General features: G+C 35.9%; 1 protein-coding gene across 1 annotated transcript; it reads right to left on the bottom strand.

Annotated features, from left to right (window-relative positions):
* Nucleotides 1-2,846: 2,846 nt before the first annotated feature.
* Nucleotides 2,847-14,046, bottom strand: LOC127432913 (2-acylglycerol O-acyltransferase 2-A-like). Its single transcript, XM_051684436.1, has 6 exons — nt 13,746-14,046; nt 12,392-12,570; nt 8,397-8,601; nt 7,659-7,833; nt 6,506-6,705; nt 2,847-5,064 (listed from the first exon to the last, which is right to left on the bottom strand). The coding sequence occupies exons 1-6, from the start codon at nt 13,837-13,839 to the stop codon at nt 4,910-4,912; spliced, it is 1,008 nt and encodes a 335-aa protein (XP_051540396.1). The 5' UTR covers nt 13,840-14,046; the 3' UTR covers nt 2,847-4,909.
* Nucleotides 14,047-14,372: the final 326 nt, after the last annotated feature.

Here is a 14,372-nt window from a genome sequence, read left to right as displayed (position 1 = left end):
AATATCAAGGCCAAAGTATTGCTACAGCCAGTGACCTTCACTGCCCAGTTCCTCTTGCCAGGCTTGTTCACCACTCAGACGGCAGAGAGACTACCCTCCCTTTATCACTGTCTGTCCGGTCTGCAGTTGCTTAAGGGTCACCATTAATACATACACCATTTTAACATCTCCAGTGTTCTGATTAACCTGAAAAGGACACAAAAATAAATATGAATATGTTTTAAATTTTTTAAATATTTTCATACTTTGGAATTTTAATGAGAATTCTATTCTTTATTTCTCACTAATATATATATTTTTAATAATCACTGCAGGTAAAAGCTGCTGCTGATTTTTTTAACTGGGTATTGAGTGCCAATCATTAAACTGGGATGAGGAAATTATTTCAGTCTAGACAGTATTGCACAAACTCATTTAATTTGTAATTTGTAGAGTATCGATATCAAAAGTTCATTTGGCTGAGATCAGCTGGCAATTAAACCTTGTTCTGTATTAGACAAATCCCTGTTTATTGGCATTAATTGGTTCACACTGATTGAATTCTCATAATGCAACATAATTATCTGTCTCAAATCATAATCCTAAAGTCAAACAAAGATAGCAGAATTAAAGAAATGGTGTGTTTTTGTAATATTGTTTTTCTTCTTTTTTATCTTTTATCAACAGTGGAAATAACAGAACTGTACTAGTGTGTATATTTTGTTTTTGTTCCTTGAAATACAATAATCATCCACACATTCCATGTTTTATCCCACTGGTGTCAAGTGTATAGATATAAGGTGTTGTTGCAATGATAAAGAATGTACCAAACATTTGGTCTACTTGTACTTTGATTCTTTGTTCTACATATTTAATAAATAATGTTACTATCAGATTTTATCATGTCAAAACTTTGATCAAGCTTAGACATCATAATAAATTATTATTATTATTATTATTATTATTATTATTATTATTATTATTCATTTTAAAAATAATGGTGTACTGGTATCCAGGGTTGGGGAGTAACGGAATACATGTAACGGGATTATGTATTTAAAATACAAAATAAATGTAACTGTATTTCACTACAGTTACAGTTTAAATCATTGGTATTTAGAATACAGTTACATTCAAAAAGTATTTAGGTTACTGAAGAGATTACTTTACATTTTATTGTCATTTGTTTCATTTAATATTTAGTCCTTTCAGATGGAAAACATTTATACATATAAATGGTGCGATCCAAAGTGCATTTGAACAGCAGTGAAACACTTTCTTATGATGTGTTATATTCATACGAGCAGACAGAGAAGTAATTTGAAGTAAGTTTGAGGGAGCAGAAGAAATAGAAATAAACCTTGTGTAAATTTTCAGCTTAAGGAGCTATTTCTACTTGACATAAACCCCTAAACATTGTTTTGTTTGGCTTAACCTAATGGAGTCAGGTTGATTCAGGGCTGTTAAATAATATTTTGACCTAAACAAAACCAGTTAATTTAGAAGTTACCTCATAAAGCACATGGTTTTCATTTTTCCAGCGTATACATTTGGATCTGTGACCCATTTTTGAGTCACAATGCACCAGTTAGGAACTATGGTACAACCTACTCCTTAGGCCAAGGAAAGGAGGTGGATCCTCCATAAAACTTTTGTCCAATGCCCTGGGCCTTTAAATTGACCCTCAGGGTGTAATCACAGGGCATGAGTCATATTACTCAATGTGTGTCCAACCTGCCACCTTGTGTGCTGATCCAAGACCTTAAGCTCCCAGGTTAGTGAAACAGCCCTCACCTTCCATCTATTCACCATTCGCATATCAGATTCTATTTTATTCAGTCACTGAAGAGTCTTTATTCTCACACATTTCATATCTGTACTTTATTGAATGTGTGACACAACAAAAGACCAGTGTAATGATTTATGTCTTCCAGATTTTAAAGGAATAAAGAAGCAGATGTTGAGTAAAATGTTCAGCCTGCCCTTTCCTATACAATGAAAGTATATGGGAACTGAGCCTGTCAAGCTCCAAAAAGGACAAAAGGGCACCAATAAAGTATCATAAGAGAAGTCCATATGACTTGTGCACTAAAGTATATTCCAAGTTTTCTGAGCTCATACTGTATGGAGCTTTGTATGAGGGACAGGCAGAAATTTAAGTTTTTATTCACTGAAAATCTTTTATCCTTTTGGGAGCTTGACAACCCCCACCCTCATCCACTTTCAATGAATAGACGAGAGTACAGTGAACATTCTGCTAATTTTCTCCTTTTTGGGTTCCACAGGAAAAGGAGAGCCATACAGGTTTGTAAGGACATGAAAGTGAGTAAAAGATGACTGAATTTGCATTCTTTGTTGAACTTTTCCTTTTACAGCCATTGTGCAATGCTGGTCTCCTTCCCCCACTTTGTGATGTTTGCCCCTTGTCCACTCTCTCGACATGTCTTTCTGTCAAAGTGAAACAGTCCCAGCCTAATTTGACCTTTGTGAACATCTGGGCAGCCTGTAGCCATTGCGTGTGGGCAGCCTGTAGCCATTGCGTGGTTATGAAGAAATTTGTCCTCTCTGGCATGACTCAATCCTTTTGAAAACAGCGTTCTAAAATCTAGCTGGCATCAGAAAAAAATGTCTGTCATTCAGTTTTTACACCATCAGATGAATGAGTTCCATCTTAACTCTGTTTTACTTAATGTTGTAATAACTTTTACACAACACAAATCCTCCTGAGTGATGCAACCATCTTTTGGGATTAAATTAAGAAACTTCAGTGACTCTGTATTCCAATCCTAAATCAATCAGACAGGCCAAGATTAGTAGTAAACTATTAATTAGTAGTCAATTTATTCAGAGTTCTGAGGTCTGTTAAAACATATACAGTAGAAACTATAGCACATGTGTAAAGAAGATCTGCAATAAATTACAATCAAGATCTCATCCAAACAAAGGATTTTACTGTAAAGTTTCATTTATGAGGGAATGGTCAGCATTAACATTACAAAAAGACAAAGGGCTCTATTTTCATAGCCGGGCTAAGCGCAGCACTACACGCAATATCCGTGCACTACGTCTTTTCGTGCCAGTGCAAAGCGTAAGTGGGCATGGGTGGGAGTGTTTACGCTATCTGTGGGTGGATGCACGCAAACTGTGGGTGTATTGTATGTTAATAAAGTGGCGCAAAATGCAATTTGCTATTTTCCTGAGAAATAGGTCATTGCGCTAAAGCCAAAGCCAAAGTATACTTTGATTTTGATGTGAATGCTTAGCGTCTGAGTACTGTCAAAATGCGAGCCGGTCAGAGTATACTCCATCTGACTATGCGCGCATACTGAGGCGGTTGGCGCATGCGTGCTATGACTGTATGAGACACCGGACTATTTCTCAGGAGTTTAGACCCATAAAGATGTCTTTATAGTCCTTCAGACTTGAGTTATACAAATGCAGTTATCTCCTGACCTCCTAACACAAGTGTTCTAGACGTGCACATCTATTGTTGTTGGCTTTATCTTCGTCTCCTGTTATTTACCGGCGATTATGTCTTCTTCTAGCGTATCTTCATGATAGCAACGGCTGAAGTGTGAGTATTGCCACCTTGTGGATCCACAATTTTGTGCAAATAATTCTAGGTGCATGCGCATTTTGCGCGTTCAAAAACACGTGGTTAGAAAAATCTGGCTGCATGCTTTCAGTGCTCAAGCACTCTGATTTGCATCACACGTCCTGTACCGAAGTATACTTTGGGCTTGAGAAGTATCAAAAGCAGGTCTGATTTCAGCTCAATGTCTAAAATCAGTTCCTGCAATTGCAGTTTGAAGATTCCACCAGCAGGTAGCAATAAAGTTCATGTACAAACTATGAAAGTATAGTGGAACATCAAATTATGTCCTTGACAATGACTGTTGTAGCCATTTTATGAAACTACATTTTATGAGAATTGTGTTCAACCTTCTAGAGGTCATGGTTTATTCTTCAGTTATTTTTATTATTTTTGAGTTTATATTTACAATTGTATTTATGATCTAATTTGTGTTAGTAATTTTCCACCTGTTGTTGTAGAGTGATTTTTAAGTTGGAGAGGGTAATTTAAAAGTAAAGTGCCTGCAACAAACAAACAAACAAACAAACCGATTCCTCGATCCATAGCCTAACCTAGAATGCTAATGCAATCGCTGTTACAGTAATACTATCCATGATGTTTGTGTATCTTGATCAATATGAATAATAATACTTACATAATACTTACATTTCTCTATAATTTAAAGAGCCTACATCCAAATCTTTGACAAGAACCACATTTTCCATTCGTACAAAAGGAGCGTGTCACTGTCAGAAATATGCCTGACATTCAACAATTGTATTAGCCTACCAGGTTAGTTCCAGGTATGCTTTAAAGTATGTAAGTCCATATTTATTTACTTCTATTTCATTGCATACAGTCCATTTAAACTACCAGCTTCTTATGAATGTGCTTACTTTGTTTATATCGCTGGTGCTTGACAGGGAATGGACTACATAATAGGAAGAAGATGGTGCAATAACCGGAGAAGAACCTTAGAATTAAATTGCATTTAACCCAGCCCTTTAGCGCTTTGCGAGCACAATTTTACCGAACCCACTTGTGCCTAGACATAGGGCATGCTTTCACGAAAATACCAAAACGTTATGGCTATGTCCATTGTCTTTGTACGTATGACTTCAAGCAAAGTGCTGCGCTTAGCGCTAGTGTTCTTAAAATAGGGCCCAAAATGTACTTACACACATTCTCTATCTGTCTCTTTCTCTCTCTTTCACACACACACACACATACATGCACACACTCGCATGCACACACATGCACGCGCGCACACACACACACACACACACACACACACAAACACACACATACAAACATGTTTTCACACACTCTCAGAGTTGCTTGAGTGATGCTGTCAGCTCAGAGGTACACCAAGTGAGAGTCTTCAGGTACTCCATAATTTCCTTTGTGTTCCTCGAAGAGGCGAGTGAGTTCATCCATATAGAGCTGGTGAAGAGTGTTCAAATCCTCTGTTGTGGGTTTCTCGTTTTTCTCTACCTTGATTGGCCGACCCACTTGAAAAAGGCAGACAAAGGCAAAACACTTCAAATGATAGGTAATTACCTAAACAGAATACATTCAGAAATTAGCATCACATATAAAACCATTGATGAAATTTGCTTTCTAAAAAGCTAAGGGCAATAAGAGGTTTTGATGCAAATCATCTGCCATCTGTGTATTCATTGGGCACTACCCAGTATCTCTGATATCTTGTCATTGGCAGCCTCCAATCTGAGAGGTATTGCAAACAATTCACCTCACGTTTGCTGATATGAAGGTCTGATATTTCTCCAGGATTGGTAAAAAGCAAATACCATGCTTGAACCATGTGGCTTTTTGGACCGGCTACAGTAGGCTAAAAGTGGTTACAGATAAGGCGTGTGCATTGCTACATTAAAATATTTACCTGTAAATGGCTATGAAAACCAGTTGACAGAGGTGGGGAGGTTTTGGGTACTGTTTTTATGACTAGTAACTATATGGTTATTATTTTTAAAAGTAAGTGATTTTTTTGTATTTTGCTAGATTATTTATAGTAATGTGTTGTGAAATATGGGAATTTACTGGGAAATTTTTTTCCAAAAAAATATTATTTTTAAAAGACAAAAATATTAATATCACTGAATTAACAAGAATACATAAGGTTACACAAACATAACTTTTAAGGATTAGATCCAATAGAAATAAGTTAACAATTGGAGGTTACCACTTTTATGGGGCAGTATTGGCAAATAATCTATTTTTAAGCGTGTAAATATTGCAATACAGCCTTGATTGCACTTAAAGGCATAGTTCACCCAAAAATAAAAATGATCTTATCATTTACTCACCCTCATGCCATCCCAGATGTGTATGACTTTCTTTCTGCTGCAGAATAAAAAAATTTAAAAAAAAAAAGATTTTAAGAAGAATATCTAAGCTCTGTTGGAAATTTCAGTGCAAGTGAATTGTAGCTAGACCTTTGAAGCGGCAAAAAGCAGATATATGCATAAGATTCCAGTAGTTTAATCAATGTCTTCTCAAGCTATCCAGTTGGTTTTGGGTGAGAACAGACCAAAATATAACTCCTTTTTCACTGTGCATCTTACCAGTGCAATCACAATGCACAATCATGATTTCAAACTCAATTACGCTTAAAATCATGATCGCCAAGGAGACTGCAGTCAAGATTTATAGTGGAAAAAGTTGTTACATTTTGGCCTGTTCTCACCCAAAACCGACTGGATTGGTTCAGATGACATTGATTAACACTGATTTTCACTTGCATTGTATGGACCTACAGAGCTGAGATATTCTTCTAAAAATCTTTGTTTGTGTTCTTCAGAAGAAAGAAAGTTTTATACATCTGAGATGGCATGAGGGTGAGTAATTGATGAGAGAATTTTCATTTTTGGGTGAGCTAACCCTTTAACATTGACCTGATACTGCTAATCTTTGACTTGCGATTGAACTTACCAACAGTGTTGATGGGCTTTCTGTAGGGCATTAGGCCAAAACTGTACTGGAAAACTCCACGTGCATGGAAAAGGGGCAAAGAAACACCCATGATGCTCTGTAGGCACTCTTGGATAGATCTTAGCCAGGTGCCACGAGGATTCTCCACCTGGTCAAATACCTCGTTCTCTCCAAAAGAATATATAGGAACCAAATGGGCACTGGAGGGACAATGAAAAATATAGATTTGAAACAAAAAATTTGGTCTCCCTCATAACAGTAATACATACAGAAAAGAAGAAAAATATAAAAGGGATCATGTACAGTCAGCTTGTCCTTATTGCAAAACAAACTCTGACAGGATATTCAGAACCCTGAAACCCTGTGAAGCGAAATAAATAAATAAATAGACATGAAATATAATGATTTTTAATTTGAAATTATTTTATTACAGTATTAGAGATATGAAATTAGCAGAGCAAAGTATGAAATCGGTTGCCTGGGACAATGGTCAGTTACTCTATACAGTTTAGAGGTCATTATACAAAAGTATTTGACCACAGAATGCTGCGATTGACCAATCAGAAGGAAATACTGTATTCCAGAAAGCTGTGTTATAATTACAAATAATGCTGGTGTGATACACTATACTATAAATTGTTTCAGTAGTTCACATGTTAATGTAATCCTTGAATAGCGGTAAAAGTAAATGGATTTGGCTTGCTGTCCACAGTGGAGGGCTCAAGATCGAGACTCCACCCGAGCTCTGAACCTGCCCCCGGACTTTACTTGAGTCTAGTAGTGAATAGACAAATGTGGAGCTGGGGTGGAGGAGGGATGCCGGAAGAATTGTCTCAACAGTGAGGTAATCAGAAGTTTATATATGCTTACTCTAGCGTTGTGATTGGTCGGATTAAATGAACATGCCCCTCCTGAACTTTGATTGTACATTAAAAAAAATTCTTATGACATTGGAAATTATTGGCATTTCCCAATATTTTTCTCAGTCCAACTCTATAGCTTGGGTCACAAATTCTTTCATCAGTTCAGTGCTATTACTTGCAATTCACAAGCCTGTATTTCAGAAATGACCCAATGTGGCACAATAGAAATATAAATATGTTGACCTGATAACCTCTTATAATATTAACTGATCAGGAAAAAAGCTGCTTACCCATTCTCTAGTGCAAGTTTAATAAAGCCCTTCTTATTGGCTAAGTGTACGGTGTAGTCACCAGGACGGGCATCCAAAGCCTCAGGGGCACCTCCAACTGCAATGACCACAGCGCTCCCACCCCCTTTTCGCTGGAGCAGATACTTGGCACTCTCCTTGTCTGATGAAACCAGGCCTGACATACACACACACACACACATACACACACACACACACACAAAGCGGACACATTTATAAAAATTAGAACAGTTGGTGTACAAACCTGATTAGAATAGCCATTTTACAATAGCTTAGCTTTACATTGCCAAAACATTATTAAGTTTAGATAGGCATATATTCACAATTACACATGCTGAACATACAAACAATTATATATATCTATATATCTATACATACATATATATATATATATATATATATTAAATATAGTTATAATGAAATTGTATTTAAAACAATTATTATATTTTATAATAATTATATTAATTACAATTTAACTATACTTAAATTAAATTATTAAATTATACTGTTTTATGTTTTTCTCTTTGTGGAAAATTACCATAATAATTTCACCTTTAAAATGAAAAAACATTTTCATGTTTCGGGGCACTTTACATCAGGGTATGTTAATTATGACCAAATAAATACATTTTTTATATAAATAAAAAAAATGTAATAATGTTTTTTTCGATGTGTCAAATAAATATGGACTTTTATTAAATGATCAGGCAAGCTACTGACCTGCACACATAATATAGTCTCTGAAGAATGGGGCTCTGAACCAGAGAGGCAGCATGAGAAGGTTGCTCTTCAGCCCAGGAAAGAGTTTACTGAAGCCAGTCGCTTCTGTGCAGAAATTAATGAATGCGCCAGCCACAAGAATACCATGGGGATGAAAACCCAGCACATAGTTCTGCCTGGGGTCCAGATCTGCTGTCTTCACTAGCTAAAAAAGACAGAGGGGTCCAATAATTTAAATAACTTCAAGAATGCATTCATTTGTATTTTGATGAGTAAGAGTTCCTTGCATTACTAAAAAAAGAGCAGGATCATGTCAGTGACCATGTGTTGTTCATGTGCAATACAGCCCTTTATGAGGTTATTTATATTTCACTTACCAGTTTTTGGAATTAATATTTAAATATCTAAACAATTATGATTTTATTATTGTCAAAAGTAAACAAATGTCTCCAATAAGACACAAAAAACTTCCTGAGATTTAAATTTGTACTCTTCACAAGCAATCACAAAGTACCAAATCTAGTCATTGAAACATTTAAGAGCAGAGCAAAACTAGAATAAAAATATATTCACTATTGACATTTCCATGACATTTCCAGGAAATTACCATTTCAAAATGCTCTTATATTTCCAGGTTTTCTATGACTGTGGGGAAACTGTAAAACTGAAATCTTAAAATAGGTCTTAGACAGTAGATTAGTTCAATAGAGTTTTAAAACTATTTACCAACAACACAGAACAGCCACAGCCAAAACAGACCGATTTCTGGTTGGTGTTTGAGGTATTGTAGTCCTGGATTAACATTATCAACGCAATGCAAGTTCTTGGAACCAAAATTAGAATTATCTCCAAAACAGTTTTTCCAAGAAAAATAAAATAGTTGCTCTCTAAAAAGAAAAAAGAAACGCAAAGGGAGGGACAGTAGGCTACAAGGCAGTATTTGTGTGAAATATGTTTTCATAGACACTAGCTCACTAGCTCAGCTTTCCTTCAGCAAGCCCATCAAAATCGACTTATATTTATACATTTATATTGTTGCCTCTGTATAGGCTACGATGTTTTCAATAATAAAAATAATAATAATAATGAGCGATGGTAAGAGAAGTTGTGTGAGGTAGTGCAATCCTAAATTCATGCTTATGTTATGTTTTCCAAGATCTGATACTTTGTTTATTGGTATGCAAGTATTTTGGCTCTTATGGAAGTGCGTTTTTGATAACCCAGAAATTTTTTTTTAAATCAAATGAAAAATTCCCAGCATGTTTTGTGGCACGGCGAAAATGTCCCCTCTGAAATCCAAGGGTATGAGCAAGAGTTTTGCTGCTTGAAAAGGCACTGAGCTCTGCTTTTACATGAAAGGTTATTTAAGGATATAAAGGGGAAAATTTGCACCGGTTGTTGGAGAAAGGTTTCATCTGAATCAATTTTTCACTCTGAATACAAATGCTCTGTTTAGTCATAGCAAGGGCTTTTTAATCCAAATGACGCATTCAGTCATATGTTGCGTCCACTGTCTCTTTCAAAAGCCTGGGACAAACCCAAATTTTATGTTGCATTGGCAAATTGGGAATTTTCTTAGAAAAAAAAAAAGCAAAATTGCAATTGTAAGCAAATGGTTGAGATCTCATGATTCATGCAAAGCACATGAAACAAAAACTTACTTAAATGAAAAAGCAAACAGATAGCCTTTTGCGAACAATTTTCCAAACCTACAACAATCCCATTAATAAATTAACTATTAGAGTTGTTTTGATTTGGAAGGTTATTTTTTTCCACGACCATGACCCTTGTATGGAACCGGGGTTTATAGTCCCCCACATTGTTTACAGTTACTCACTGACTCTGAATACAGGCTGACTACTGAGGACATGCCCTCTCTGTTGTTCAAAAGGTGAAGAGACAACCCTCAACCCTTGAGAGATACATTCAGATAAGACACATTACTGCACCAAGGGTTTAGCTCTCAGAGCGATAACATTTTGTTCACACAGTAATCAAATCAGTGTCAGTTTGGGGCAATATACTCATTGTCAAGACAAACAAAACCACAAGTGTTTCGAAACCGTCAAGAGTGGAGAGAGAACAAAGTACATCAAGGTTAAATAGCTTTGGTAAGTTTGATTCAAAGACATAAAGTCCCTAGAAATTCAAACAATGTTTGTGTGTTTAGAAGTTATTTGTAGAGGAACCATACAGATTGTCTCTACTGATTATCAGTGAACTCAACATTTTTGGAATACAACAGAAATTTTAAAAAGGTTCAATCAAATAATCTTCCTGACGTTATTGAGCGGTAGCTTTACATGAGAAAGTATTCTTATAACACTTTCTTGAATTATTATTTGCCTAGTTATATTTTAGCTGTGTTCTGTGTCATGCTTGTCTTAAAGGAATATTCCGGGTTCAATACAAGTTAAGCTCAATCGACACAATTTGTGGCATAATGTTGATTACCACAAAAATTAATTTTGACTTGCCCAACGAAGTTGTAAAATTGGCTATAATTTTACACAGAAAAGGTTAGTCAGTGATTTTGTCACACTAAAATCATGTTTACATGCATATTGTTAAACAGTGAGTATTTTAATGTTCAAAAATTGGCCCCCATTCACTTCCATTGTAAGTGCCTCACTGTAACCCAGATTTTTGCTTTTTTTTTAAAAAAAGGAGGGACGAGTCACAATTAATTTTTGTGGTAACAAACATTATAACACACGAATTTCCCTGTTATATGTTTCTGTTATAAGCACAATGCCAGTAATATCCATGACAAATTAATTAATGGATGTCACCATCATACCACATTTAATTCTGACTGAGATACAAATTTTACTGTCACTTCATTCTAATAATTCAGGATAAAGTAGGACATCTATGTTTTTTAGTCAATAATAGAATACTTGAATGAACGCAAAAGATGAAAATGTAATATACTTTCTCAAATATAATTTATATTTAAGAATGCTACTTAACAGTCTTCCAAAAAGGATCATGTTTTAGACCACACACTGTTTCAAACAAAGAAACTAAAAGAAACTAAAGAAATATAATAAACACCAGCATGAACTTTAAATTTTATAGAAAGTCATGCATGATACAGTGTGCTCTTTTTCTAACAATTGTATGACAGTAGGTGGCAGTATCAGATGACCATATGATTCTTTTTGCCTATTATTTTGTTTGGTCTTCTTTGCTTTCTCTCCCTGGAGCAAATAATGTGTTGGTTTCCTTTGGTGAAAGCATTATTATGTTCATTGATAACTGAAAATAGAGGAATTAATGAAGACAGTCTCAAGGGGATATTGGATGACAGTGTTACAGTAATGTCATTCTTTGTTTTAGATAAACTTATAATTAGGCTGCAAATTAAACCCTAACTCTCAGGGTTGTACAATGGCAGGAGGTGACAAAATCTGACAGCGGATACCACAGATGAATGTCAAAATTACTCTGACCATAGTGTCAGTATACATACTTCAATAGGTCTGGCCACTCATAAAAGTCAGTCTTTCTGAAAAAGAAGTATTATTTTTTTATGTTACGTAAGGATTACAACCAAATGTGGCCTTTCTCAATAATTTCCGTAACGATATGGGAAAATACCACATGACCAAATGTCCCCACAAGGATAGTAAAACCTGAGAAAACCTACCTTGTGGGGACCAGCCAGCAGTCCCCATGAGGGAAATGGCTTATAAACATACTAAACAATGTTTTTTTTTTTTTGTTTGTTTTTTTTTAATGTAAAAATGCAAAAAGGTTTCTGTGAGGGTTAGGTTTAGGGGTAGGGTTGGGGTTGGGGTTGGGGGATAAAAATTATCGTTAGATCTGTATAAAATCCATAAAATGCATGGAAGTCTATGGAGAGTCCCCACAATGATATAAAAACATGGTGTGTGTGTGTGTGTGTGTGTGTGTGTGTGTGTGTGTGTGTGTGTGTGTGTGTGTGTGTGTCTTGTGTTTTTTTTTTTTTTTTTTTTTGTCTGGCCACTCACCTTTATGGGGAAATAATCTCTCATGTGCTCCCATAAGCTCATTCGGCATAGTAGGGGCACTTTTCTACCTCCTTGTGAAGGTGTGTCCCAATCGTTGTACCACCAGGTGGCATACAGCACACTGATGATCCAGAAACGGGTGAAGAGCAGATAGAAGAACAATACAATACAGCAGGGGGCTGAGAAATGACATAGAAATACAAAATAAAAATAAAAATAAATAAAGACATAAAGACACAAGAAGTAGACACGTGCTTTTGCATGTTAGAACAGTGGTTCTCAACCTTTTACTGGATCCCAGCCATATTTTAAAACATCCACAAGGACCCCCATCCCCCCAGCACAGTATTTGCTCATTGACATTATTCACATCTTTGTAGCTCACAAATACAATCAAGACTACTAACTTTGGTCACTTGTCCAATTGTACAGCAAAACATGCAGCCTGTCTTAACTGTCCCATAATTTGTTCATGAACATCATTGGGCCATATCGTCAATTCTACTTTTATGTGAACCTGTCTCATATAATCTAATCAGAATGCTAACAATCAAATTCAACTAATACTAATATAGCATAAAATTACAGATATATTATGCATTTTTTATAGTTATTCTACAGACTCCCTGCAATTATGCCACAGACAGAGAGAAACACTGTGTTAGAGTTTTTATCTGGAGACTTTGACCTGTCTTGGTCCTTTGATCAAGGCCTGCACCACACAACCATTCACTATCAGTCACATTTGAGAAATCACTGACAAAATGCATTTGCTTGATTTTATTTTTATTTTTATTTTTTAGTGTTTCTTGATCAAACATCATTGTGTCTTTGTAAGATAGAGGCTATTGTATGAGGTTTTCTCCTCAACAACACACTACAAAAATTCATTTAACGTGAGCATTATCTTTGTGATTACTATACTTTTATGCGTGCCTTTTATCGCCTTTAAATTGTGTGCAATATCAAACATCAGAGCCAATGGACCAATTACACATTAGCATGCATGTACTGCACAGCTTATGGAACTGAAGTCCCAAATGTAGAATATCTTTAATGCTTTGATTTGTTTCTTAAAACAACAGCACTTTATGCATGATTGTAAAGTGATAATATTGAGTATCTCTGTAAATTGTGTGTAGTTTGGCATTAAAATTATAATTATGCAGAGGAACTTCAAAGTTATACTAAATTACAGGCAGTTCTCCACTGAAATGCATGTTCAGACTTTTGGGATGCAATAATCTCTGTTGTAATATATTCAAGAGACAAAGGCTTTTATTAGATCTTATTCAAGGGCAACTCCTGACGGCTTGACAATAAGGTCAAGACTAATACAAGAACATTCACTTACCCAGGCCTAGGAAACAGAAGACCCACTGCAGAACGGAAGCAGTCTGAAGCCTCCTATCCAGAGGCACATCAACTGGAGCAAAATTAATCTTCATGGCTGAATAAGACCCGAAGAGGACACCAGCAACTGGTGCGAGGCCGTGGGATCAGCACAGCACAAGGATCTCCACTCTGGGGTCAAAGTCTCGATCTGCTTCTCTCCTCCTTTCTTCTAACAACCTACCTGATTATTCACTTGACGTGATAGGATTATTACCCAAGAATGCGTTTACATTACACCGATGAGACTTTTGACCCCTGAGCCAAAGAGCTGTGTGAATGCATAAAATGTGTGCATTACTGTAATGTAAAAAAATACGCATTCGTTTTATTGTACACTGTGGACAAATAGTTTTTACAGTGAAAACTGTTATGCATGACATGCATGACATTTTACATTAAGTTTAAGTCTAAAAAAAGCTTAAGTCTAAAAAAGTTTAGAACATTTTTGCACAAAAACAGTCATATATTTGTAAAACACGATCATTTTCCACCCTCATTCTGGCAGTCTGTCAGAAACACTCGGTTTTGGTGCTGCTTCTCCTTTAAGACTTGACAGTAAACGCCCTCTGTTATGATTGGCTCTCTG

This window comes from Myxocyprinus asiaticus, chromosome 42, assembly GCF_019703515.2.
Source record: "Myxocyprinus asiaticus isolate MX2 ecotype Aquarium Trade chromosome 42, UBuf_Myxa_2, whole genome shotgun sequence".
Lineage (NCBI taxonomy): Eukaryota > Metazoa > Chordata > Actinopteri > Cypriniformes > Catostomidae > Myxocyprinus > Myxocyprinus asiaticus.
Note: the sequence above shows the minus strand (reverse complement) of the source record. Positions and strands in the feature narration are given on the sequence as shown.